We start from the raw sequence: 26462 nt of genomic DNA on the forward strand, positions 1-26462 counted from the left end.
AATAGATGGAAAACACAGCACTTGTCCTTCAAGGGTGAGTTTGATTTTGATAATTAGGGTTTCATTGAGATGTAAATTGGCCTCTAGAAAACCTAAACATTTGGAAGGATTACTAAGATTTCAGAAGGAAATATATGAGGACCCTAATATAAAGGCAGCCTGGGTATGTCACGGTCAAGCAAACTAGAAATTGAAGTCCATTTCAAATAGATGTATTTGGTTAGAAGGACGTGGTATATGCTCGCATTGGAATAATATGGATCCTTCCAAAGTTCCCCTGCCCTCTGGCTCTCAAGAGATTTGATGGAGTTTTCACTCTTCCTCAAGCTAGAGGAGTTCCATCAATCAATCAAACTGCAAGTACTTATTGGATGCAGACTGTGTTGGTTGTGGGGAGTGGGGGGCATAAGAATTATTAGCTATGGTCCCTGCCCCCAAGGAGCAGTATGTTTGGGAGGGGGAGACACAATCAATACACAAGAAACAATTGAAAAGCAATTTTGTGCTAAGCTGTAAGGTACAGATTTTTAGTTCAACGGGAATTCAGAGAAGAGAGGATAGAGAAATGGTATTTCTGTGGGTGGACCTGACTGGCAGGATTTGGATATATCAAGGGAAGGTGATCTTTCTAGCAGGGAAAATGATCACAGGTCATAGTTGACAACAGACCAAGGAGAAGACTCATGTCTTCCTCTTTCTCTTCCTCTTCATAGGGAGATCCTTTTGAAAATGAGTGGGGGTAACTTTTAAGTTGTGATTATCCAAAGCTGCAAAGTACCTCTCATTGTCCTCGTTATTTTAAATTAACTACCTGGAATGCCAAGATGTTTATCTCCCCTGAACACAAATGACTCATTCTATGAGTGTTCAAATGTTAAAATCTGCCGTCTCTTGAAGAGGTTCCCTGGTAACCCACGCTGTGCCCAATTGACCACCAGTGATTTTTCCATTTCTTACCTCCTCGACAGATCTTCCCTTCAGCAAACCAGCATTTTGCATCTGCTCGAGGGGGCCTGTCACCAGGGAAGTGAATGGGGGTCCCTCTGAACTGTAGCAGCTCCGTTTCCATGTCCACGGTATAAGTACTATAGAGTTCCCATTCTTTCCAGTTGGTGTCCAGGATTACATATTCTGTAATTCCATTTCCATCTGAATCTGTCCTTATCAACTGGTTGAATCCATAGAACTGCATGTTTCTGGAATGCTGAACCAGGCTGGCAGCACTAGCCGGTCCATTTTCTTTCAGAGCATTATTCATGGCTTGTGCGATAAAGTAAATTGAATTGTAGATGGTTCCAAACAATGGTGAAACCTATTTTTAAAAATTACAATTAACTTGAGCCCCAGTTGCCCTAGAGCAATCTCAGAGTGTATTCTAAGCCTGTGTTCGTTATTATAGGCTGCACGTCTGAGTGGAGGAGAGCTATGAAGACCCAGAGGAAAAAAACAATTGTTTCTGAGGACTTGCTTGGTTTCTCCTCTGAATTTTTCTGTTTTTCTCCCCCAGGCCTTCACATCTTTAAATGTATCGAATATGACAATTTTATGAGCTAACCAAGTAATACACAATATATTTTTATGCTCCTAAACTAAGAAAATGATTTAGAGTTATAAAGGGCGCTAAAAAAACAAGTATAGAATAGACAAGAGTCACTCAAAGGAAATTTGCCAGGTTAATTACTGGTGCATTATGCATGGTAAAATCATTTTGCTGGCACTACTAGAATGGTAGGTGTGTGTGTTAAGACTGTAAATAATGTGTCTCCACAGCCCATGTCTGTGTCCTGTCTTAGTCTAAAATAGCTCTTCTCCTAGACACATGCTCCCCAGAGAAAGTGAACACTAGAATACAGTTTGAAACACATATTTCCCCCCCCCACACACACACCCAAATACAGAGCCAAATATTGTAATGTATGGAGAATGTGGGTTTTAATTAAGAAACCCTATACCCTGTTGGTATCCAAAGCAACAAAGCTTTGGTGAGAAGCCACTGTAAAGTAGTAAGGCTTCTATGGTGGACAGCATGACTCTGCCTGCTATATAAATACAGTAAAAGCAACAGCATGGGAGTACTGAGCCTAATGCACTGCTTCTTAACCGAATAAATTTGGTTTGGGAACAAACTTGTATCTCTTCCAAAAAGGTAGGGAGGAAGAGAGAATGATCCCTCCCTTCTCCCCACCACCCCCACCCCCATGGACCATGGCTTCATGGTTTTCCATAACATTTCACTTCTGGGATGGAGTTCAAGAAAACTATAGTCATACCATTTTACTGAGCTTCAAAGAAAGTTGATACTTGCTACTTTGGTTTCATGAGGTCTAAAAAGCAATCTTCCTGTAATAGCCTTCATCTGAATAAAAGAGTTTAAAATAGAGTGAATCAAAAAAAATAAAAAAAGAAAAATAAATAAAAATAAAATAGAGTGAATCATTTTCATGTTGGAAATACAAGTCAAGATGCAGAGAGGTGTAGTAGCAGTTAGCAAGACACTGCCAGGCCTGGTTAACGTAGAGCAGAGGGTTTTCAACTACCCAAGGAGTGTCAAAAATACAAATGCCCAGGGCACCTGGATGGCTCAGTCAGTTAAGCGTCTGCCTTCAGCTCAGGAGGGTGAGCTTCTAGAGTCCTGGGATCCAGCCTGTGCATCATCTGGCTCCCTGCTCCATGAGGAGCCTGTTTCTCTCTCTCCATCTGCTTCCCCTCCCCCCATTCCTATTTTCTCTTTGCTCACTCTCTCTCTCTCAAATAATTAAATAATATCTTTAAAAAAATACAAATGCCAAACCCAACCCAGACCAACAAAATGAGATACTTTAGGTTTGGGACCCAGTAATCAGTATTATTAAAAGCTCCCCAGGTAATTCTAATATACATACAGGGTTTAAACCAACAGTACAGAAGATGACACACTGGCTTGTGGTCTCTTCCTAATGCCAGAATATTAGGCAAGTCACTTAGTCCCTCTCTCTGGGCTTCAGTTTCTTCCTCTCTAAAATGTTTAGAAACACGAAGGTCTAAACCTTGGAGATCATCTGGTCTACTTCTCTTTCTTTTTAACAGGAAAGGGAGATGCAGAGTAGTTAAGTGATTTGTCATGGTCACTCCCTTGGGCATACAATCAGGACTAGAACCCAGGTTTTTTGTTTCTTAGTTTAGCTTTTTTAAATTTTTTAAATTTTTTAAGCTTTTTTTTATTGAAGTAGGTGTTACCTGCGGTCTTCTTTAGGTGTAAACCCCTGTGAAATCTCCCAACACTTGGTCTAGTTCAGGAACCAAATTTAGCTTGCAGACATTTCAGTTCGGACTGTATATGAGTTTTTTTTTCATATCTCTGATCTTTTAACATGAGAGCATTAAACAGCTCAATCCTTAGCCCTCTTTTCTATTAACACTCACTCCATTGGGGACCTCTTCTGGTCTCATGGTTTTAAGTACCACATCTATGCCATCAATCTCAGATGTATACCTCCAGCACAGACCTGTTTCCTAAATTCTAGACTCATAAGTCAACTACCTACTCTGATATCTCTACATGGATGTTAAATTTCAATGTACCCCAAATCGAGCTCCTGGTTTTCTCCTCAAATCTTCCTGCTTCATCTGTAATGATTCTTCCCCCATTTTTGTTTAGAGTTGCTCCATGCTTCCAATTGTTCAGGCCAAAAACCTTGCCCCGGATAACAGAGTTAGCTAAGAGCAGGGCAGAAAGCAACACGTCAGTCCCCTGAGCATTTGTTCAGTGATCTCTCTCCACCACCCTGCCTTAACATGCACCATAGAAACAGGCATGGCGAACAGATGGCATGTGCTGCCACCTAGGCATCCACACTTAGTTGCCCAGCACACACTGAGGTTCTCTTAAGGGACTTTCATTAACTCTCCCTTTTGACATTCTCAGATGCTCCATTTAATTGTCTTCAGGATTTCTGCAAGAGCTTGCCTGTTTTCTGGGGCTTTCATAGGTTATGACAATAAGTTAAGGCTGGAAGGTGGAGTATAAAATCAATACTAGTAAAACAAATTAGTTAAAAAAAAACAAAACACAGGGCAGCAAGCCCCTGAAAGCAGAGAAAATGCTAGTATGCTGTTTTGAAAGGCACAGAGCCTTCTGGGAAAGAGACTACATCTACCTACAGCCAAAAGTTAAAATTGAAGCTATTAAAAATGACACCCTCACCTCAGAGTTGACCCGTCTCACAGGATTTTCAGCTGGCCAGGCTATGCTGCCCTTTATGTTCTTGGATTGACTCCTGTTAGTGCTGACAGCAACTTTCCAAGACTACTGAAACCTGAAGCCTGTTTTTCAGGATTCTCTATCCTCCACCACACATCACGCGCACACACACACGCACACACCACATGTGCGCATGTGCACAAATGGGCGTGCATGTTCACACGCACATAGCCACAAAAATATAGTAGAATGACCTAAAGCTAAAGGAAGGAGCATAGCTATAGGATAACATTGGGTTGCAAAAGAACTGTCACAATGAATGGCCCGCTCTCGCTGTGAGGGCTTGGATTTGTGCTCCAGCTTGTCTGTGTTGCTGTTTCACCCACTGTGCTCTTTGGCAGTAGAAATTGCTGCTGCCCATAAGTCAAAGACACACTCTGTTAGCATTGGTCACAAGAGGTCTCCAGCTGCAGATACTGCAAATAATGAGAGAATGAAGAGGTAGAAGGTGGAGCAAGGGAAGAAAGCCCTCTCCACCACCTTTGTCCCAGCTTCTGGCTATAGCTCCAAAGAAGCAAAAAGGGACTGGCAGGAATTTCCCTCAGGCGCTGACCTTGTTGACATCACAGCCCAGATTGGTGAACCGACTCACAAATCTATTAGTTTTGCCTGCTGTATAGACCTGAACCTGATTGAATGAATTATGAATAAATGAATGACAATTGATTGTTTGTTATTCAGAGACTTTAGCTAGCTCTACCCTAGGCTTCGTGGAGCTTGGTATCCAAGAAAACAAGGTCTGGGCCAGGAGCAGCGATTTTCAAATTTGTTCAATTTAATGGTTCATGCTGTTGTTAAGTTGACTATCATCAGTTCAGATTTACTGTGCTTGAAAGACACAAAAACTGACTTCCACAGCGTTTTGCCCTTAGAAACATACATGGAAACATACTCGGGTTGGAAAGCAGCATTTGAAGGACAAGATGGTAACATCTCTTTTAAACAAAAAGGCAGGCACGTGCAGGGATAGAGAAACCAAATGGTAATCAAATTCCTGTTGTTAAAGGTACTACTTCCAATTATACATGATCTCAAACCTTGGACTTAGCCAAGAGGCGGCCATTATCCAACCTGTTTGATATGATACTCATAAACACAATACCTTTATTTTTATGGAAGGATTCCTTTATTTCTTAATAGAATGATGTACAAAGACATTTGTAGCCACTGTAAGCTGCAGTCAACCTTTCCTGACAAGTGTCTGCTGGACCCTATCCTGGAATGCTTCAGTACTAACCACATCCCCTGCAGCCTACTATCCCCCTGCCAGGCGCCCATATTTAAGGTAACAGAAAGCAATGACTACAGGAGCTTCAGGTCTTCCCTGAGCTTGCTGAGAAATCCAGAGGATTTCCTTTGCTTAGGCAAGTAAGGCTACATTTGGAAAAATTATTCCAAATGTGTGTTCCAGCAATATGCATTTGTAGCCAATAGAATTTCAGTGAAAATAAGCATGGGGAAGACAACAAAAGTAAGGGATGCAGGCACTAAAGCTTTATTTCAGAATCTATTTCAGATGTCAAAATTTAAAGTCACAAAGTGATAATCCTTGCCCAATCATCCTGAGACTAAATCAGGAAATTTTCCCTGGCTTCCCACTCCCCAATCTCCCCATTCTGATTTATTGTTCTCTTTTCATGGGCCCTCATAATGCCCTAGCACCTCCTATGTTAGAGGAAAACAATCTAAAAGCCCATTCAAATAAAAGTGTTAGTCACTTAGGAATATTACTTTGAATAAAGCATTGGACATGGGACACGGTGTAATTTTTTAAAAGGCTAATGTGTGGGGACACCTGGGTGGCTTAGGGGTTGAGCGCCTGCCTTCTGCCCAGGGCTTAATCCCGGAGTTCTGGGATCGAGTTCCGATAGGGCTCCCTGCATGGAGCTTGCTTCTCTCTCTCCGCTTGTGTCTCTGCCTCTCTCTCTGTGCCTCTTATGAGTAAACAAATAACGTCTTTAAAAAAAATAAAGCCTAATGCGTGGTTAAATGGTCAGGTTCTGGTAGCAAATTAGTGTTGGAATCTGCCACTTGCCAGCTGTATTACCTTGGAAAACTTATCTCGAGCCTCAGTTTCATCATCCATAGAGTAGAGATAATAATGCCTGATTTGTAGGCTTGATCTGAGGATATGATGAGACCATTTATGTTAATTACCTGGTACAGAGTAAGCACTGGATACCTGAGAGCTGCTATTGTTCGTACTTCAGAAGAGAAACACAGAAGTCTAGTAATACCATCCTTGGAAGCAGAGTGGTCAAGTACCTTGTCCCAGTCTTGAATTTGTGAGCAATAGGTAAAAATCCCAATTTTTAAAATATATTTTTTATTGAAGTTCGATTTTCCAACATATAGTATAACACCCAGTGCTTATCCCATCAAGTGCCCTCCTCAGTGCCCGTCACCCAGTTACCCCATCCCCCAGCCTGCCTCCTCTTTGTTAGTTTCCCAGACTTAGGAGTCTCTCATGTTTTATCACCCTCTCTAATTTTTCCCACTCATTTTCTCTCCTTTCCCTTGTAACTCCTTTCACTATTTCTTATATTCCCTGAATGAGTGAAGCCATATGATGATTGTCCTCCGATTGACTTATTTCACTCAGTTGTATTTTATTTTATTTTAAGATTTTTTATTTGTAAGTAATCTCTACACTCAAGGTTGGGCCTGAACTCACAACTCCAAGATCAAGAGTTGCACACTCCACTGACTGAGCCAGCCCTTAAAAGTCCCAATTTTAGACTCAGTGTTCTTAGCACCCTGAAATGGTAAAACTTTTGCCTTAATTGAGGGAAAGACTTTATTTCTATTTTGTTCTCCATGATATAACCTGCAGAGTGCATAGCCCATAGTAATAATAAAAAGAACATTAATACGACTAATCATAAACATGTATTAATGGGTTATTAAGTGCCAGGCAAGCTCTTTATGAATACTAACTTATCTAATCCCACAATAATTCTATGAGATAGGTCTTATTATTATTCCCAACTTAAAATAATGAAATGAAGATACAGAGAGCTTAAGTAAATGTACAGCACTCTGCCTTCAAAGCCCATGCTCTTAACTACCGTGATATATTTGAGCCTAATAAATACTGCTAAATTAATTAACTGACTGTGCTAGACTCACCAATAACTTTTTCTGTAACCTCTTTTTTCCTTCATGGCTTCCTGATTGAGGATAGTGAGATCCAAATTTTTTTCTTCACTCTCCTCCTCCTCTCAAATATCACTCCCAAACAAGGAGAACAAGGAACAGAAACACCAACCCTCCATATTTGTTAGTAATAGAGGATGTCTGTAACTCTGACTCACAGAATAAGATGGAAGGTGGTAACTGATTTAGCAGAATGGGGGGGAGCGACTAAACCCAAGTACCTGAAGAGAGGAATGTTGGTGAGCAACAAGTAGATTTCCCCCTTGAGAATTCCAGAAAGGCTCAGGAATTAAAGGCACCAAGTACTATAGAAGAAGCAGGAGTAAGGCAGAACTTTAAAGAAGGAACAGCTCTTTGAATGTCTCTGTAAGGAGTAGTTAGACATCCGCCATCCCCACCTCTATTGAGAAGAGTCAGATCCCTGCTGGGAACAGGTTAAATCAATTCAGAGCTGGGACACCTAATTCAAAGAAGGTAAAAAAGTTAGGCATGCCACAAAAAAGAGTGATGAAGTTAAAGTCTTTACACTTAACAATGAGAGTCCCAGTCTCCTTCCCCCAACAAGATTTTTGGAATAGTGACAGCCAGGATTATGATTCCCAAGGAGATGGGAGCTTTCTTCCTTGAAGAAAGTGTAGCCCAAGAAGCAAGATCTACAGATGTTGACCAAAAAACTCCAGCTGGCCAGCCAATTTCCCTATGCTGAAACTCATTGTTCAACAAACACACAATGTACATACACCTTCAAATCTGTCTCGTAGACCTTCACTCTTAAATACGGGCAACCAGGATAACGAGAGAAAGCTTCTAAAATGAAGTAGAAAGACCAAAACAAAGTAGCATGAAAATTAGAAACGGAGAAAAACACAGACAGCAGAAAAATACTTCAAAGAAAGTACAATTAAAAAAAAAAAGAAAGTACAATAAATATTTTCTGAGAAATAAGAGAAAAAACTATATTTACAAAACAAAAGCAGGATACCATTAAAACAAAATTGTCAAACCAGGAGGGCACCTGGGGGGCTCAGTAGTTGAGCATCTGCCTTTGGCTCAGGTGGTGATCCTGGGGTCTTGGGATCAAGTCCTGCATCAGGCTTTCTGTGGGGAGCCTGCTTCTCCCTCTGCCTACGTCTCTGCCTCTCTCTCTGTGTCTCTCATGAATAAATAAATAAATCCCTTAAAAAAAAAAAAGAATTGTCAAACCACAAAAACCAACTCTTGAAAATTAATAATGTGATAGAAAAAAAATTAAAAATCGGTAAATGAGAATGCAAAATTGAGAAACTCTTTTAGGAAGAGTAACTTATAACAAAGACATGAATGATACAAGATAAATAATTAGACAAAATCAACCTAGGGGCACCTGGGTGGCTCAGCGGTTGAGCATCTGCCTTTGGCTCAGGGTGTGATCCTGGGGTCTCCAGATCAAGTCCCACACTGGGCTCCCTGCAGGAAGCCTGTTTCTCCCTCTGCCTATGTCTCTGTCTCTCTCTGTTTCTCATGAATAAGTTAAAAAAATCAACCCAGATAATCCTATAAACAAGTAATAGTATTTCTAGAGAGATCAAAGACAGTACTGATGAGGAAATTATCAAATAAATAATATTCAAACATTTCCCAGATGGAATGAGATTGAAAGGCCCCATAATAGATCCTGCATAATATATGGCAAGGACCAAACATCATCATGAAATTTCCTAACATCAGGAATAACAAGATAGTCTTAAAAGCTTCTGGAGGAGGGGATCCCTGGGTGGCTCAGTAGTTTAGCACCATTCCAGGACATGATCCTGGAGTCTCAGGATCGAGTCCCACATCAGGCTCCCTGCAGGCAGCCTGCTTCTCCCTCTGCCTGTGTCTCTGCCTCTCTCTTTCTGTGTGTGTGTGTGTGTGTGTGTGTGTGTCTCACGAGTAAATAAATAAAATCTTTTTAAAAATTATTAAAAAATAAATTTTAAAAAGCTTCTGGGGGAGATGGGGAGGGGCAGAGTGTAAAGAGGTTGCATCAAAGATTCAGGAATAGCAATGGCATTGGAGTTGTCAATGACAACAATGGAAATAAGAGGACAGAATGCCATGTCTTCAAAGTGCTAAGGGAAAATGATTTTATTTTATTTTATTGATTGATTTTAAGTAATCTCTATACCCAATGTGGGGCTCAAACTCACAACACTGAGATCCAGAGTTGCATGCTCCTCTGACTGAGACAGCCAGGTGCCCAAGAGAAAATGATTTTTTAACCTAGATTTATATGCTCAAACAATCAATCATGAAGATAGAATAATGACTTTCAGACATACAAAATTTCAAAACTTTACCTTCCATGTATCTTTCTCACTAAAGAATGTGCTCCACCAAAACAAGAGTAGACAAAAAAAAAGTCACAAGATTCATGGAATAATGGATTCAGCACAGAGAAAAAAGAGAAAGAGACCTTCCAGGATATTAGGGAGATCTTATCATAACAGTTTTGCAGAAGCTTTAGAGAACAATAAATTTATATTGGAACAGGTGGGTGGAAAGCCTCAGAAAAAACAAATGAAATTGATAAGGGGTTTTTAGCATATATAAAATTGTTCTGTGAAAATTCTATAGCTCTATCAATGTGGAAAGACTTCGAAATTCAAATTAAGGTAAACAAATTTAAAAACAAAGCAATTATTAATCCCAGTAAAAATCAAATGTTACATGTAGAATGATTTGTTACCACAGTATACTATGTGGATCAGCAATCAATGATATTTAGATAGGTATAATATTAAAAATAAAATATGAATTTAACTAAAAATTGTGACATACCTATAAGGAAGCTTTGAAGGAATATAAGGAAGGATATAAGAGCTAAAGATCCTCAACTATAATTAGAAAGTCAAAAAATAATATCTAAATTGATTAATCAAAGGGCACCTGGGTGGCTCAGTCCATTAAGCGTCTGACTCTTGGTTCTGGCTCAGGTCATGATCTCAGGGTCGTGAAACTGATCCTCAAGTTGGGCTCCACACTGGGCATGGAGTCTGCTAAAGATTCTCTCTCCATGGGGTGCCTGTGTGGTGCAGTTGGTTAAGCATCCGACTCTCGGCTCAAGCCCTGATCTCAGGGTCCTGAGATCAAACTAAGCATCAGGCACCATGCTCAGCACAGAGTCTCCTTAAGACCTTCTCTCCCTCTCCTTCTGGCCCCCCTCTCGCCTTCTCTTTCTCTCTCTCTCTCTCAAATAATCCTTAAAAAAAACAAAAAACAAAAAAAGATTTTCTCTCCTTCTCACTCTGCCCCTCCCCATTTTCTCTCTCTCTCAATAAAAAAATAAATAAAATTAATTAATCAAGAGATACCAGAGAGAGAGAGAGAGAGACAGACAGACAAGTAGCAGTACAGTATTTAGAAACCCAGAGGTAAATGCCAGAATAAAGAGCTAAAAGGTCAAGAAAGTGGTTGCTTCTGATGAAAGGTAGGAGGGAAGCCTAGGGACTGTTTTGTTGTTGATGCAAACTTTTTAGCACTTCTTAACTTTTAAAACTACGTGCTTGTATCACTTTGACAGTCTGGTTTTACTTTTTAAAGAAGTAAAGGCATAAATTAAAAGAGATTGCAAGCCACTGCTATCGGCAATATAGCCTATCTGTAGAAATTTCAACTCCACTGGAAGTTATTGAGCAAGAGAGAAATACAGCCATGTTTTTCATTCATTTGTTTATTCATTTACTAACTGTCTCACTCACAAAAATTTACACCCAATAAGATCAGGAACAAGCGATGCACTAGTAAATATTTAACTCTATGAGAAGGAAAATAGCTCTTCCTTGTATCATTTACCAATTTCTGTGGTGTAAACACTCCCAATGCCTGATTTCTAGCTACCAATATGATGCCACTAAACACAGAATTGGGAAAAGATGCACACAATCAGCTTTTGTAAACTGGCTCCAACACACCACTGACAAGAAACATGTCTTGTTTACTGTTTTATCTGGAGTTCAATATAATGTATGGCACATGGCAGGTGCTCAGTAAATAATTGTTGATCTGTTGACTGAATAGGGGAAAAACAACAGGAGCCCAGGGACAAGCAAACAATGCACTACATAATTGGATCTAAGAGAATACCATTTGGAATTCTGAAAGCAAAATAATCTTGATAGCTGAAACTATTGAGAGATTTTCTGCCAGTAATCAAAATTTCAAGAATAGGGAGCTGAAAGGAGATTTTAACTAAGATGATAAGTATATGGTCATTCTGGCCCAATGGAAGAAAAAGTGGGAAGAGAGGGAGCTGTGAGCCAGACATTCTGCTAGTTACTTTACATATGTGACTTTGTTCAGTCTTTGCAATAATCCTAGAAGATGTTGATCACTAACCCATTTTACAGATGAGAAAACTGAGACTCATAAAGGACACATAGCTAGTAAGTGGGAACCTGGGATTTAAACCCAAGTGTGTCTAACTCCTTATCATATGCTCATTCTGCTATAACAGCTGCCTTCAAAATTGTAGCAAAATAATTTAGGATTGGTGGGAATGTGAACTGGTGCAGCCACTCTGGAAAACTGTGTGGAGGTTCCTCAAAGAGTTAAAAATAGACCTGCCCTACGACCCAGCAATTGCACTGTTGGGGATTTACCCCAAAGATTCAGATGCAATGAAACGTCGGGACACCTGCACCCCGATGTTTCTATCAGCAATGGCCACAATAGCCAAACTGTGGAAGGAGCCTCGGTGTCCATCGAAAGATGAATGGATAAAGAAGATGTGGTTTATGTATATACAATGGAATATTACTCAGCAATTAGAAACGACAAATACCCACCATTTGCTTCAACGTGGATGGAACTGGAGGGTATTATGCTGAGTGAAATAAGTCAATCGGAGAAGGACAGTGTATGTTCTCATTCATTTGGGGAATATGAATAATAGTGAAAGGGAATATAAAGGAAGGGAAAAGAAATGTTGGGAAATATCAGGAAGGGAGACAGAACATAAAGACTCCTAACTCGGGGAAACGAACTAGGGGTGGTGGAAGGGGAGGAGGGCGGGTGTTGGAGGGGAATGGGTGATGGGCAGTGAGGGGGACACTTGACGGGATGAGCACTGGGTGTTTTTCTGTATGTTGGTAAATTGAACACCAATAAAAATTAATTAAAAAAATAATAATTTAGGAAAAAGGAGGTTTTGTTTATCAGAAATGTGAGGATAATTGTCTCATCGTTCTCTCAATCTTTGGTTATGAAGGTATACCTTAGGCAACTGCGAAGTGGGGGTGGAAATGCATCCAAACAAGCTGTTTTATAAGATCTAGATTCTTTGTTTTAGGTCTATTTTCTTGTCTAAAGCAGAGTACAGGCTGCCTAGCAACCAAGATAATGGTGTCTTTTTTTTTTCTTGCCTTAATTACCTTATGTTTTCCACAAGCACAAAGAGATTGGATCAAATATTAAGAGTAGAAGGTCTGAGTTTTTTGTATCAATATATCTGTTCATATATATGTATGTACAACACACACACACACACCCCTTTTTCCTTCCCTCAGTTTCGTGATTAAAGTAAAAAGACTCAGTGTGTATGTATGTGGTGCCATAACATTGGCTAAAAAGTACAAAAATTCACCATCTCTATGCTTGCCTATAAATACACCAAGCAACTGCTTTGAGCAACCATTCTTAGAAATTTAAGGGATTTTTCCAATTCTTGACCAAACTGATCATTTGTTTTTAAACATGTGTGTGTCTCCTAAAGGAAAGATTTATTATAAATATCTCAGTAGCAATAAAATTCAAAGTCAGCACTGTGAATATCTCTACTAATCACTATTTTATCAGAACAAGAATCAGCAAAATCTTTGTTATCAATATTTAAACTAAAGTTTTATATGAATCATTTGTTCAGAGGGAGAAGTCTATAGGATAAAGACATTAAAGGGTGGATATAAAGGAGAATATCGTAGAAAATGTGAGTGTTAGATACAATCAGATGCCTGCCTGACAGCCTTCTTCCCTGCTAACATAATCTCAATTCTGTTCATATTTTTCCAGCAGCCATAGGGTCAATCGTGATGGTCTTGTTCCTCTTTCTAAATTACTGATTTAGGTATACATAGGAGACATGAATGTGATCAGGAAAGTGTGGAGAGAAGTCTGCTTGAGGAGCTTTTGGAAAAGATTTCCTCACTCTTTAAAAGCACAAGAAAAGGACATTCCCTATTTTTATCTGGAGACAGTTCCACCTATAATATGTGATGGAACTGTGGCAGCTATCGTGGGACTGTGGCAGCCATCATAGGACCATAAGACCAACCAAATCATGATAATAAGATAGCATGCAATGGCTTGTAAAGTGGAAAGATGAGTTGAACCTGGTTCATTGATAACATCATTGAGCTGATAAATTAACTGACCCTCGAGCTCCCATACCTTCAAATTTTGAAAAAAAAATTATTTGGGCCATTGTGTGTTGAACTCGCAGCCAGAAGCATCATAACTGATACAGTAGCTAGCAAATGCTAGAACTTTTACTCCTACTTGCATGTTAAAATAAATACTTCTAAAAATCACTGCCTTCTTCTATATCTGGCCTCCAACTTATAAAAATCCCCTCTGTATTTTTTCAAATTTAACTGTTATCTTTGGCCTCCCCGCCTTCCTCCCATATCCCTTGTCTTCTTTGTATGTTTCCTCTTTTTGTCTTTGCTCTCCATTCCTTTCTCTGCTTTCTTCCCCTCCCCACTCCTTTATCTTCCTCCAGTCCTTAAGTGTCTGTGATTTGAATCTGAAATATGTTTATACATATATTCCACTTAAACACATGTAAATAGCATATCTTGCATATTGGGATGGAGGAATTCTTCCCCATTCCAAATGATTCCTTTCATACAGAGATAGCTCTACTAGCAAAAAACAAAAACAAAACAAAACAAAAAACAAACAAAAAAAAAACAAAAAAACACCCTGACCTCTCTTCACCCCCTTACTGATTCCTTCCCACAAAGAAGGAGTGACTTAACCTGACAGGTTAATTTGGAAGGAAAACTAAGCCTGTGTAGCCCAGCCCCTCCTAACTTCTCTTTCTTGGGAGCCAGCTACCTACAGGAAACACATACTCCCCTATGCTCCTCCAGGCTGTATATTTTACAGAAGGCATGCCCTCATGGTGCCAGAATATGGTCATCCTGCAACGCTGTTGACTAGGTGGAGAAGTCTGGGTGATCCTCAGTTTCAGCATTGGGAAGCTCAAATGCCAACAAACAGAAGCCGCATTCTCTAATACTGCTATCATCAATAATAAAGTTAATATAGTCTCATAACACCAGCTTTCTTTTATTTTGAAGAGATTTAGAACTATTCAAACTAGGTGAACTTGGGTCAGCAATAAGACTTCTTTTCTCTAGCCCCTTTGAACAGCACTACTATATATAAAAGCTTTGTTTCTCTGTTCTTAAATATATTTTATTTATCCTTCATGGCTACATGCTGTCATTGTAGGTGGCTTGACAGTAAAAAAAAATTCTTCAACAATGTGTCTTTGTTTTATAAATGTTTCCTGCAAACAAAAGGTGTTTTTAATTTGTGTGTGGCTGTCTGCTCTTGATTGGGTTGCCTATGGAATAGAGGCTCTTCATAGGAACAATATTGACCTTCCTGATTTTTGAGGGTCTCCATTTATGGTAACTTGTAAATCTTCACTTACTTGATCTAACTCCAGCTTCTCAGGAATTTCATGTCTATCTGCTGCCTCAGTATAAGCTTGATAGAAGGTCTTTTCTTGTGACTCCACTGTAATGGTCAACACAGCATCATAGGCTTCACGGAGCTTTGGGTTGTTCCTCAGGACCTGGTAGGGGGTATGCTTATAAGGTAAACTGTAGAGCAGGGCATCATAAGGAACAAAGACATAGGTTCCATCAGTCATTTTCAGATCATGAGCCCATTCCAAGAGATGCGTCTGAGTCTCTCCCCCAATCAAGGCCGAATGCATACACATGATGATTACTGAAACCAACAAAGCAGGGAGGTTATGGTAGTATATGTTAGTAAAATAGAATTCCAAAAACCACAGATTGGGAGAAATAAATAAATGTGTCATAACCAATTGGTAAATTATTTTTATCTTATTCCTCTGAGATGATCAAGATATTGAAGCCCCGAGCTAAGGTTGAGGGATGTTCAGGGACTCTGGATTAGGCATAAGGACAAAACAGACATGTCTACAACCTGCCGAGCCTAATACTAGACAGCAGCAAGAAAAAATTTAGCAAATGGGAGGTAGCATAATGAAGAGGCTTTGGGATTGGAAGATTCAGGTTTATATATTAGCATCACTAGTTATTGTTAGCTGTATACCCTTAGGTAAATCACTTTACCTCTCTCTGCCTCGTTTATAAAATGGAGATCATAAATATATACTTTGTGGGGTGGTAGTGATGATTGAAGGAGCAATTCGTATAATGGGGTTAGCACACAGCACTCAAAAAATAGTAGCTATTCTTATACCTAAGAATAAAAAGGCTAGAGGGAGAAGATGGGAGACATTCTCACCATTGCTATTTATTGTCCAGCTCAGCAAACATACATCCCAATAAATTTTGCACAACTGTGCCCACCCTTACCATGGCCATTATAGACAATGAATGATACTAGCTCACATTCACCTCTAAATACTAATGATACTGTGGGTGATATGATCAACTTCTAAAAATCTAACTTCTCTATAATTGGAATTACTTTGCATTCTATTTAATTCTTCCTAGACTTATGAAACTATGTTGTTTGGCAAGGATATGCTAGAATAGAGTGGATTAGAGGAGGCCACGGTTGAAGAATGACAGCAAGATCATGAGACTGAAAGTCTTCTATCCAATTTCCCCCTTGGCATGCTAAATGAGTTTAGTTTAAACCCACTTGTGCTTCAGTGCCCACATCTTTCAAATGTAGATTCCAAAGCATTTCACAGGTACATTGAATAGTTTAATTAGATAATGCCTGGCAAGTATTCTGAGCTCCTTGAAGAAAGGCAAAGGTCTTATTGCTATTGGTAAATATTAATTATATGTGCTTACAGGGAACCTTTAATCTCAGGAACTGAGTACGCTTAACTACGTTCAGTGACTGGTCTTTGGCATTTACATATTTCTTCATTTTCAAAAACCTTTTGACACTGGATAAATACTCCCAGAAACTATCCCCTTTGACCTAGAGCTGACACCTTTCAGTTTTTTAAGGAGTAACTAGCAAGTTATCAAGATGATTTAAATTAAACACACACAAATACAGCATAATATGAGTTTTCAAATAACCATTAGTGCCTTCAATATAATCGACCCAAAAGGTTTTGCCTGTATTCTGATCCTTAAATCTTCCTTTAGATACTGTAGGATATCTTTGGAGCTAGTTTATGAGCCACAGGAGGAATTCAGTCTCCTTTGTGCATAATTACACATTATATAATGGGGAAATGGAGTGCCAGAGAGGTTTGACAAGGCAAGAGCTGGATTCAGAAGGAAAAATAAGAACCAAAGACATCGAACTCCCTAAATTTGGTTACACTATTAAACGTGAATTGGTTTGGGCAAATTAGTCCAGTAACAGATCCATTGAGGGAGAGAAATGAGTTATGTGTGGTGTTTCCGTTAGTTGGTCAGTTTGTCCACCAGGATCCTTAGCAAATAAGTCCATATTGGTATCTTTCTTTGACAAAAACAGAGATTAGTTGACTTGACCAAGATTACCCAACAGAGATAAAATTGTATTTACTATCTTTCAAAGAATATTAAAATTATTTCATTAGATGGAATATGTTAAATGGAATTAAGTGCTTTATGTTGGTTGAAATACCGCAAATACTTTAACATACATTATGTGTAGTGGGAGCCATGGTGTACCACCCAGATGTACATTTGACGACGGAAGCAGTCATTCTCCTAGTTGCTGGTGTGTGTGGGGGGGAGGGGGGGCTGCAGCTGGTGTTAGGAGAGGATAGCTAACACCTCTCTAAGAATTGCCCTCAGCTGGAGAGAGCCACCACTCATAAGGTCACACTTCCTCAGAAGTGTGCTGGAGCTGGCTGGTGCTAGTTCACAAGAGCCTGGAGTTAAATTTTCAGGGATTTATGTGCGGTAGTCAGTGTCAGACTTATAGCTTGAAATTGGGTATGGTGGGAGTGATTATGGAAATCACTCCATGAAAATCAGCAAACGTTACAAATCAGGGGTATGTTCCCCTGACAAGCCGGCTATTAAACAATTATTATCACATTGTACCCCTTTCCTGGCATCAGCTTGTACCCAATGACGAGTCAAGTACTGTGTCTTATTTATCTCTGGATCCTGGTACATATTATGAACCCAATGAACATTGTTTAAATGAATGTCTGGTTGTACACTTGGGTATCTTTTGTGGGTTCCTTGAGATGTGAAGCATGGGCATATTTGGATTATTAGTATGAAGGAAAAAGTTGAAGCAATATTTACTGAGCAGGTAAATTCTACCATATTTTCCTTAATGCTTAGTGTCATTAACTATGCTCAAGACCTTGCCCTCAACCTTAATCTTGCCTTGTAATTTTTCTCTCCTTGGCCCATACTAAGGATATTTTAGACAAAGAGTCAGAATGTTCACACTGAAAAGACTCTGTGAGACCTACTAGTTCCTTTCATTCCTCTATTATTTGATAGATGAGCAAATGTAAGCCTTGAGAGGGTCTGATCACAGGCTCCCTCATTTTTTGCATGGCAAGACCTCACCATTGAACATGACTAAAGTAGGAAGCAGATATGCTGAATTCAAATAACAGTATCTTAATTTAATAGATTGAATGCTTTGTGAACAGAGATTTGTGGATGCATCTGTTCTACATGATGATTTTACTAAATAGCTTTATTATCTCAAAATTACATTCATTAAAATGGGATTTTTACCTGTAAGTTGTTGTCAGGAAAGGATTAGTGGACAAGGCCTGGGTCATTGGGTGATCATTGAAGAATACTAATTTGTAAGTTTCCATCCTGATTGTTAATAGTCAGCCACTCTCTAGCCAAAACAAGGATCAGGAGATACATCCTCCTGAGATCCCATCTCACCACAATATGATACTAGCATTTTTTCTGAGCTTCCTGAAGCCCACTCAAGATATCCAGCAGCTATGTCTTCATACTGTGGTACCCACTAGGGCAGGCTGTCCAGGAGCTTCTCTTTCACCTTCAACACCAGCAGCTAAAAACATCATGAACCTCCACAAGAAGTCTATTACTAAGTTGCTCAACTCTTTCCCTTCTTATATTGAAATAGTCTGTCTGATAGTTCCTTGAGATAGAGGAATTGTGTCTCTTAGAAGGCAAAGTTTATTTTTTTCTTTCTTGCAGATTACTGTCTATAGAATCCTTAGTGGAGGAAACTGAGCCCAGTCTCACATCTAAGTCCTTAGGAGTCACATTCATACTAAGAGCCCACAGTATTGCTCCCAGTCCATAAAAACAAAACCCCCCTCACCCCACATTCTACTGTTCTTTATCTTCATTTTAACCCTTTTGTGCCATCTCCTATCACTGAAATTTATTTTAACATATTATGTTTTAACAAATGTTGAGAGAGGGGGGAAGGTACATGGGCCAGAGGGAGGGGGTGGCATGCTCTGTGATTTATCCCAAGTCTCACATTCCCCCAGGATTCAGCCATCTGGCCATACTGTGAAAGAAGTACATCCAGACCCTCTTCCTGTCAGCTTTCTTCTAGGCAGTCTATAAAATGAATGCATAGGAAGAGGGTGGGAGACTCTGGAATCTGCATGTTTCCCAGCTCTGCCCTACAGTGTGTGATTCGGTACAGGAGGCCTTCAAAGCACAATGTAAGAACACTGCACCGAGGTGATGTGTGACTGTTTTTATCAGCTGAGGATATCCTCTGTCCCCCAACACACATTTTTGGCTTTAAGTCCAGAGACCACCACTGCCTTACCTGCCACCTGTGTTGAACCGGTGCAAGTAGCTCAGTACGATGTCAGACACACGTTTCATTTAATGGCCATTCCACCTACATCAGATTGTGTTTTCTCATACCCAATAAGACTGGTACTACGAGTGCATTTATTGCCTTCACATTGCTGCCCATCTTGAGATAAGTTTTTAATATTTCGCCACACCTTGCAACATATATTTTCTTTGACTTTTTAAAACTGCTATACAGAGAAAGCCTCTTAAATGCTGGAAGTCTAGATGCTGGAAGCCTCTTTAGAGATTTCTTCTTGTGCAGGGTCTTCAATAATTTTATCATTACCCATTGAACCCATTCATGAAAGTGGGTTATCTTTGACCATTTACATCGACTTATACTTATCTCTACCAAATTCTATACCAAATTCCCTATCGACACAAAGGCTCTTAGCCATAGTAGTATGTCATTGTTGTTACTACTGTAGGAAAAGAAGGCCATCACCAGCTACCTCCAGGTGCTTAAAAGAATTTCATCAGTGGGCCCAACAATTAAGAAAAAAATGGAAGAGCTGAATTATACACCTACATGGCACACACGATCTTAAGTGAGTATGCTTTAAGGACATATCTCAGGTAGGCAGGAGGCAGTAGAGTATAAGTCTTTCACTTGACCCAGTGGTTCTCAAAGAATGATGCCTAGACCAGCAGCATCAGCACCACTGTGAACTGGTTAAAAATGCAAATTCTGGGACTCTTCCCCAGCCTTCCTCCCTGAAGGAGAAACTCTGCAGAAGGAACCCCACAACCTGTGTTTTAACAAGCCCCAAAGTTTGAGAGGCATTGTTTAGACCAACCGGAGCATATAGCCTGACTTTCCCATTCACTAGCTGTGTGACATTAGGCAAGCTCTTTAACCTCTTTTGGTTTCTATAGTCTCATCCATAAAGTGTGTTATTTTTTTAAAGATTTTATTTATTTATTCATAGAGATGCAGAGAGAGAGAGAGAGGCAGAGACACAGGCAGAGGGAGAAACAGGCTCCATGCAGGGAGCCTGATGTGGGACTGGATCCAGGGTCTCCAGGATCACGCCCTGGGCTGCAGGCGGCACTAAACTGCTGCGCCACCGGGGCTGCCCGATAAAGTGTGTTAGATAATAATACAGGGATATTGCAAGAATGGAATGAGATGGTCTATACAAAGCCCTTGCAAAATGACTAGGACACAATACACTCTCAGCAAATATTAGCTATTACTACCAATGTTGCTGGGTTTGTTTGTTTGTTTGTTTGTTTGTTTGTTTTGGTCTTTTTTATGTATAATAATCTCCAATAGATGGGAAGAGGCTAGCCAGATCCCCAGCAATAACATCGTAATAAGCTTTTTAATTTCGAACAAACGAAGACCATTCTGTGTCCTATTTACTAAATATCATATTGTAATGAAGCATTCCCAATTTGAAAGGATTTAAAGGCGTCCCCATGGCTCAACAGCCTGGTAAACCCAAATGGAAAAGTTTTCACAAATCAGCCAAGCATTGATAGGCAAAAAGGTGAGGAGAGGAGTGGAGGGCTTGAAATAGCCATTTGAAAAGTTCCCCAAAGAGCTTTTTAGTGAGGCCTCCTTCTAGCCTTTGTGAGATTAAGCAAAAAACAAAAACAAAAACAAAACTCTTCTGGGTCATTGCAACCCCACAGGTGCTCCGCCTGGTGAGTGAGTGCTCTTTTATGCCAGGGGATCCAAATCTCCATCAGGGCTAATGGTCTACGTAAAGAATGAACCGGATTTTGGCCCTCATGCCCACTCAGCTTGATCCCCTTGGGCCAGCCACAACCTCTATAAGCACAACTGTAAATTGAGGACCTTTGTCTTCGATTACTATCTATATTATTTGACTTTGTCAGAAACAAAGATTATTGGTAATTGCTTCTGAAGCTTCAAGGAAAATGAACAAGAAAGGCTGAAACCCCCCCTTCTTTGGGACTTCATTTACTCCATTGTCTGTCATTAATAAAGGCCTACACCTACGTCCTTGTTATGTGAGACTCACAGGTGTTGTACAACTTGAAAGGAAATACCTATCTTTTGGGTAATCCTGGATTAAATGAGATTATCTATATGCAAATACTTTGTAAACTGTAGAGAGCTGTTCACATGTAAAGTGGTATTATGGTTGCTCTCATTGTCTCTATGGCAGCATCTAGTAACACCCCTGCTGTTTCCCCTCCAAAGAGCCCACAGCTATTATTATTGTTATTATTATTATCATCTTTACTACTACATGTTATCACCGCCTCAGTATCCTGTAAGAACAATTTAGACGTGATTCTGAGAGAGACGTTTCTTCGGACTCCAGTGAGGTGCCAGTGATGCTTCTTCATTGGAAATCTAAATTTACAGAAAGGACAAGCGACCCACCAACCAGAAGTAGATAAACCTCCTCTCCCTTTCATCCTAACATCTACTCCTCACTACCACCACCACCTGGGGCTGGGACCACTGTTATTGTGAGCAGGCTGGACAAAACCAATCTTTCAACTATTTTTTTTTTATTACTGCCAGATATTGCTGACCAATCTTTCAACTTTTTTTTTTTTTATTACTGCCAGATATTTCTGGGCCTTTCTGAAGGAAGGAATCCATTTCCACCATATTTTGTACATTACCAAGAGTCCTTCTCTGAAGGTTCGGCCAGGGACCCACAGTGTAAGAAGTAGCCTCACAGCCAGCGGAATAGGGAAGAGGCTGGGCTGGGCTGAGCTCACACAAAAAGCTTAGTGCCTTTTAATCAAGAGAGATAACAGCCAGGAATACTTGAGCAGTCTCCATCCACCCAGAGAAGAGGGGCTAGAAAATCAGAGATTTGATCTGGTATGTGCTGTGCTTGGTGTGTTGTTAACCTTCCTTACCGCCCTATTGCCTCAGTTCCTACTCACTGGCCTCTGGCTCTGTTTCTCACCAGATCTCCCACTTGCTTGATGGGATAAAAAATGTGCCCCTTACCCCCAGGCCACTCAGTTCGAGTCCTGATAGTCTGTTTATGTTCATGCTCTGAATCCTGCCTCTCATGCTTGCACTGGCTGAGACACTGCTCTCACTAGCTTACTTTGACTCAACCCCATTCCACAACTCCCACTGTCACACCCTACCCACTGCTTCAGTGAGCCCTCAGGTGCCAACAGCTGGCTGTACCAGATCCAAGTCCCACACATCTTTGGCTACGCCACACTGGCAGAGGTCATACTGAGGCCACATCCCAACTGATGGCTCAGTTTCCCTGCTCCCCAGCCCCAGCCCCATTCTGTCTCCTGACAATGAGGTCCCAGCATGCCTCATCTGAGTCTGCCTATGTTTTGTCGGAAACCAGAGGCAAAATCCTGCAGTGCAGAGCCTTGTCCTCGTTCCCTTTTATCGCCCTGAGTCCCTACTTCATTTCCTACCCAGAGTCTGCCTCTCCTCAATAACCACAGACCTTCCTCTCTAGGCTTTTCCTTCTCCAATCTTAAAACTCCCATTCCTTTAATGTGCCGGTGCATAGTGTTCTTTTTTTTTTTTTTTCGGTGCATAGTGTTCTAAAGAAGACAATCTGATTAAACCAAGTTATATTAAGACAGAAATGACTGGCAACCTAAAGTCAGGACCATTGATTTGCATTTTCATTAACTTAAAGCAGGGGTTCCTAACCCTGGCTACATTTTTATAGGCACCTGGAAAGCTATTTGAAAGATCTCTGCTGGGGCCTCACTGCAGACCACCAGAGTCTCCACAGGTGGCATCCTGGCACCGGTCATTTTGAAAAAGTGTCCAAGTACTTCTAGTATGCCATCAGAGTGAGAACCATCGACCCAAAGGAATGAATCTTGAATAGTGGGTCAATGATATGTACATCTGATACCTCTCTGACTCGGACGACTTGTGTGTGGCAAGCACTCAGTCCTAACTTCACTCAGTCTGATGTCCAAAGTGCTTCAGAGCCTGGATTTATTTAACATTTCATGGTAGAGGCCAAGCTGTCATTTCAAAGAGTATACTATTTAGAATGGGTGGGATGGGAAACACTAACTGAACTGTAAGCTCGCAGGAGACATGGGGCTTCATGAAGATTTGTGACATATTATAAAATTACGATATTAAATCTGTTAGCCTGTTTCTGGCATGACTCCTCCCTGGAAATGGTTTTATATCTTTAAAAATAATTATGTGCTCTGCTTTGAAAGTATCAAGCTCTATTATGAAGTAATCAGAGCCCCACTGATTGCTTAACATTATAGGATCTTGTAGACTGGAGCTGGAAGCAGACTACTGTAGTTCTGGGAATGAAACCTTCTTGTCCTCATCTTCCCATAAGGATCATAATGAAGGTCCAATACTGGTGACCTTTGAAACTTAAAATGGGTTTCTGTTTACAGGCCAGGCTAAACGGGACCATTCTCTAACAAACCCATTGTTATGTTAAGGAAATGACTGGGACCAGGACTAATCCTAGCAGTAATCAATTTGAGGAGTAGTTTCTGAGCTGGCCAGTCTCAAGTGGTGCAAAGGGGAAATGAACAGTGTTCCACAAATCTCTGCCACTTTCGAGAAAAAAAAAAAAAACGTAAAGTGGAGATTTAAAACACTGGAATAGAAAATATCAAAACTGTGCCACGAGGACTTGCTGTAAGAGTGAGTAAGAGACATCTGATTCAAGAGGACCAGGACGGGCTCCTCTTCCCCCAAACCTACCCAGCTAGCTCTGGTGGTGGAAGCTTTGCGGGGTCAGTCCTTTGCTTCACGCTCTGTCCATTGCCTCTGCAAGAATCACCTTTGAGCATCAACCTTCTCATGGGAAGGGAGAGGTAAAAATCTGGGCATTCTCCACATTTTACTATGCTTTTATCGATCAGCTAGGGCCCTCTGAATCAGCTAGCTGTGTGTTGCAAAGAGATAAGCCCTATTTTGGGGGCGGGGGTAAGAGGGCAGAAGGGATGTATATTTTGGAGTCCAGAGAAGACAGGTTCCAAGTGAAATGTGATGAAGCAGGTGACAAGAACGGACCAAAAGGGAGCCAGAAGAGAACCCCGCTTTGGCTGATCTGAAACTACTGGGGTCCTACAGGCGAGAAGGGTGCGTGGCTACAGTTGCTCTTGATGCTGCGTGTAGGCACTGAAATCCAAGGGCATCTTAACTGCCAAGTTCTTTGTACTTGTATTTCGTTCATAAAATAGGCTCTCTTGAAGCCAGATGGTCTTCGAGCCTGAGTGGGAGTGAAAGAGGGCAGACGCATGAAAACCTGGGGAGGGGGGTGCTCTCCTAGGGTGGAAGGGTAGGAAACCTTTTGGAGATCGTTATTTTTTTTTCCTCCCGAAACCACATTTAAACCTCAGCGGGGAGAAAGCACTCACTGCGAATTCTGTCAGCCTGGCGAATCTGTTGCAGAGCTTTCCGCATGCTCTGGCTGTCTTGTCCCGTGGTCAGGACGACCCCTACAGGCAGGCCACGGCTCTGAAGGGCACTTGCAACTTGGTTGGCGGTGTGCACCCAAATGTCTTCATCTGAGGAAATGACTCCAGCATGTGCCCACTGGAAATATTTCATGACAGTTACCAGCACACGGATGGGAGAAGGGAGCGTCCGAGAAAAGGTCGGGTAGCTGTTTTTATTGTCTAATTCGTAATTCACACAAGCCCAAGAGAAAATCCCTTTGTTCCAGCTGTTTCCCAGGAGCGAGGCTGCCTCACAGTAGCCAGGATTGGCAGGGCCAATAAATCCTGAGGCCATCTGGTGGTGAGAAATGAAACTGGCAAGGGCTCTGGCAGTCTGGCAGTCTTCATTGAGAATCACATATTCGAAAGAGTAACCCGGGTCAAATGATGGGTCCCTGTTGACCCGCTCAATGGCTAACCGAGCAGCGACCTCAGGCAGAGCCTTTGAGAACAAAGGATCACAAGCCCAAGGGCCCACAACCCCTATCTTGTAAGGGGGCGCCCACACCTGCTGAGGGATGGACGTGAGGGCCAGGAGGTACAGGAACTGCAGGAACTTGCAGGCTGCAAGGCCACGGGGTCTTCGCTGTCTTCTGGGAGCCGCAAGCCAGAGCATAAGGTGAGAAAAAGGCCAGGATCCCAAAAACATAGCCCTCCTGCTTCTAGTAAGCTAGCGAAGAAATGTTGGAAGGTTAGTCTGCTTTACTGAGATGGACAGTGGTGTTTCCAAATGCCTGCCAGAGGGAAAAATTCATTACTTGCATTATTCTTGAAGCTTCTGGAAAGACTGCTTATCAAAGAATGGCAAAAGAATGGCAATACCCAAACTGAAAATCTTTTTCCCCTACCCTGACCCAGACTCCTCTTCTTCACATACTGCCTGGGTGGACTCCTCATCTCAATAGATGGCACCTCCATCCACTGTTCGCCCACTTGCTCCAGCCAGAAACCTGGTAGTCAGCTGAGATTCTTCCTTCATCTCTAGCCCTACATTCGATCTATCACTGAGTCATGTTGATTCAACTTCAGCAATAGCTACCCTCCTCACAGCATTGTAAGGATTACATGGATAAACATACAGCAAGTGCTTACAACAGGGTCTTGCATTGTATTAGTGATATTATTATCATTATGATATTTTAAAATTTGTTCATTTTTCTGTACCACAATGCTTCTTGGAGAGAGACACAGATATAAACAAATAATGGCAATGCAGAGTAAAAAAATAGTATGATTAAAGTAGCTCAGCAGAGGAAGATAGAGAGGATCACCCAAACACTGATTTCATGGGAGGTGAGGAGGGACAAGAAGGGACTGTCTCTCTAACTTGAATATTGAAAGAAAGATAGCTAGGTAAATGGGGTTATGAGGGACTTGGTGCTAAGTGCCTTCTAGGCGGAAGGAACAGTATACAGTAACACCCAGGGTTTTTTTTATAAATGTTTTTATTTAAAAAAAATTATTTATTGATTGATTGATTTGAGAGAGAAATAGAGAGAGCATGAACAGGGGGAAGGGCAAAGGGAGAGGGACAAGCAGACACTTCACTGAGTGCAGAGCCCGACTGGGGGCTCGATCCCAGGACACTAAGATCATGACCTGAGCCAAAGTCAGACACCCCTGAAAATTGTTTTTAAAGAAGAGGATAGGGCAGCCCGGATGGCTGAGAGGTTTAGCACTGCCTTTGG

General features: G+C 41.0%; 1 protein-coding gene across 1 annotated transcript in view; it reads right to left on the reverse strand.

Annotated features, from left to right (window-relative positions):
- GUCY2F (guanylate cyclase 2F, retinal) overlaps positions 1–25423 on the reverse strand; it is a 101838-nt gene extending 76415 nt beyond the window's left edge. Inside the window, exons 1-3 of the mRNA XM_026014924.2 lie at positions 24694–25423; positions 15075–15376; positions 958–1312 (exon numbers count right to left, since the gene is read on the reverse strand). Of these exons, the coding sequence (XP_025870709.1) occupies positions 958–1312; positions 15075–15376; positions 24694–25423 (1387 nt within the window). The remainder of the gene's footprint in view (positions 1–957; positions 1313–15074; positions 15377–24693) is intronic.
- Positions 25424–26462: the final 1039 nt, after the last annotated feature.

The sequence above is a fragment of the Vulpes vulpes genome, chromosome X (assembly GCF_048418805.1).
Source record: "Vulpes vulpes isolate BD-2025 chromosome X, VulVul3, whole genome shotgun sequence".
Taxonomy (NCBI): domain Eukaryota; kingdom Metazoa; phylum Chordata; class Mammalia; order Carnivora; family Canidae; genus Vulpes; species Vulpes vulpes.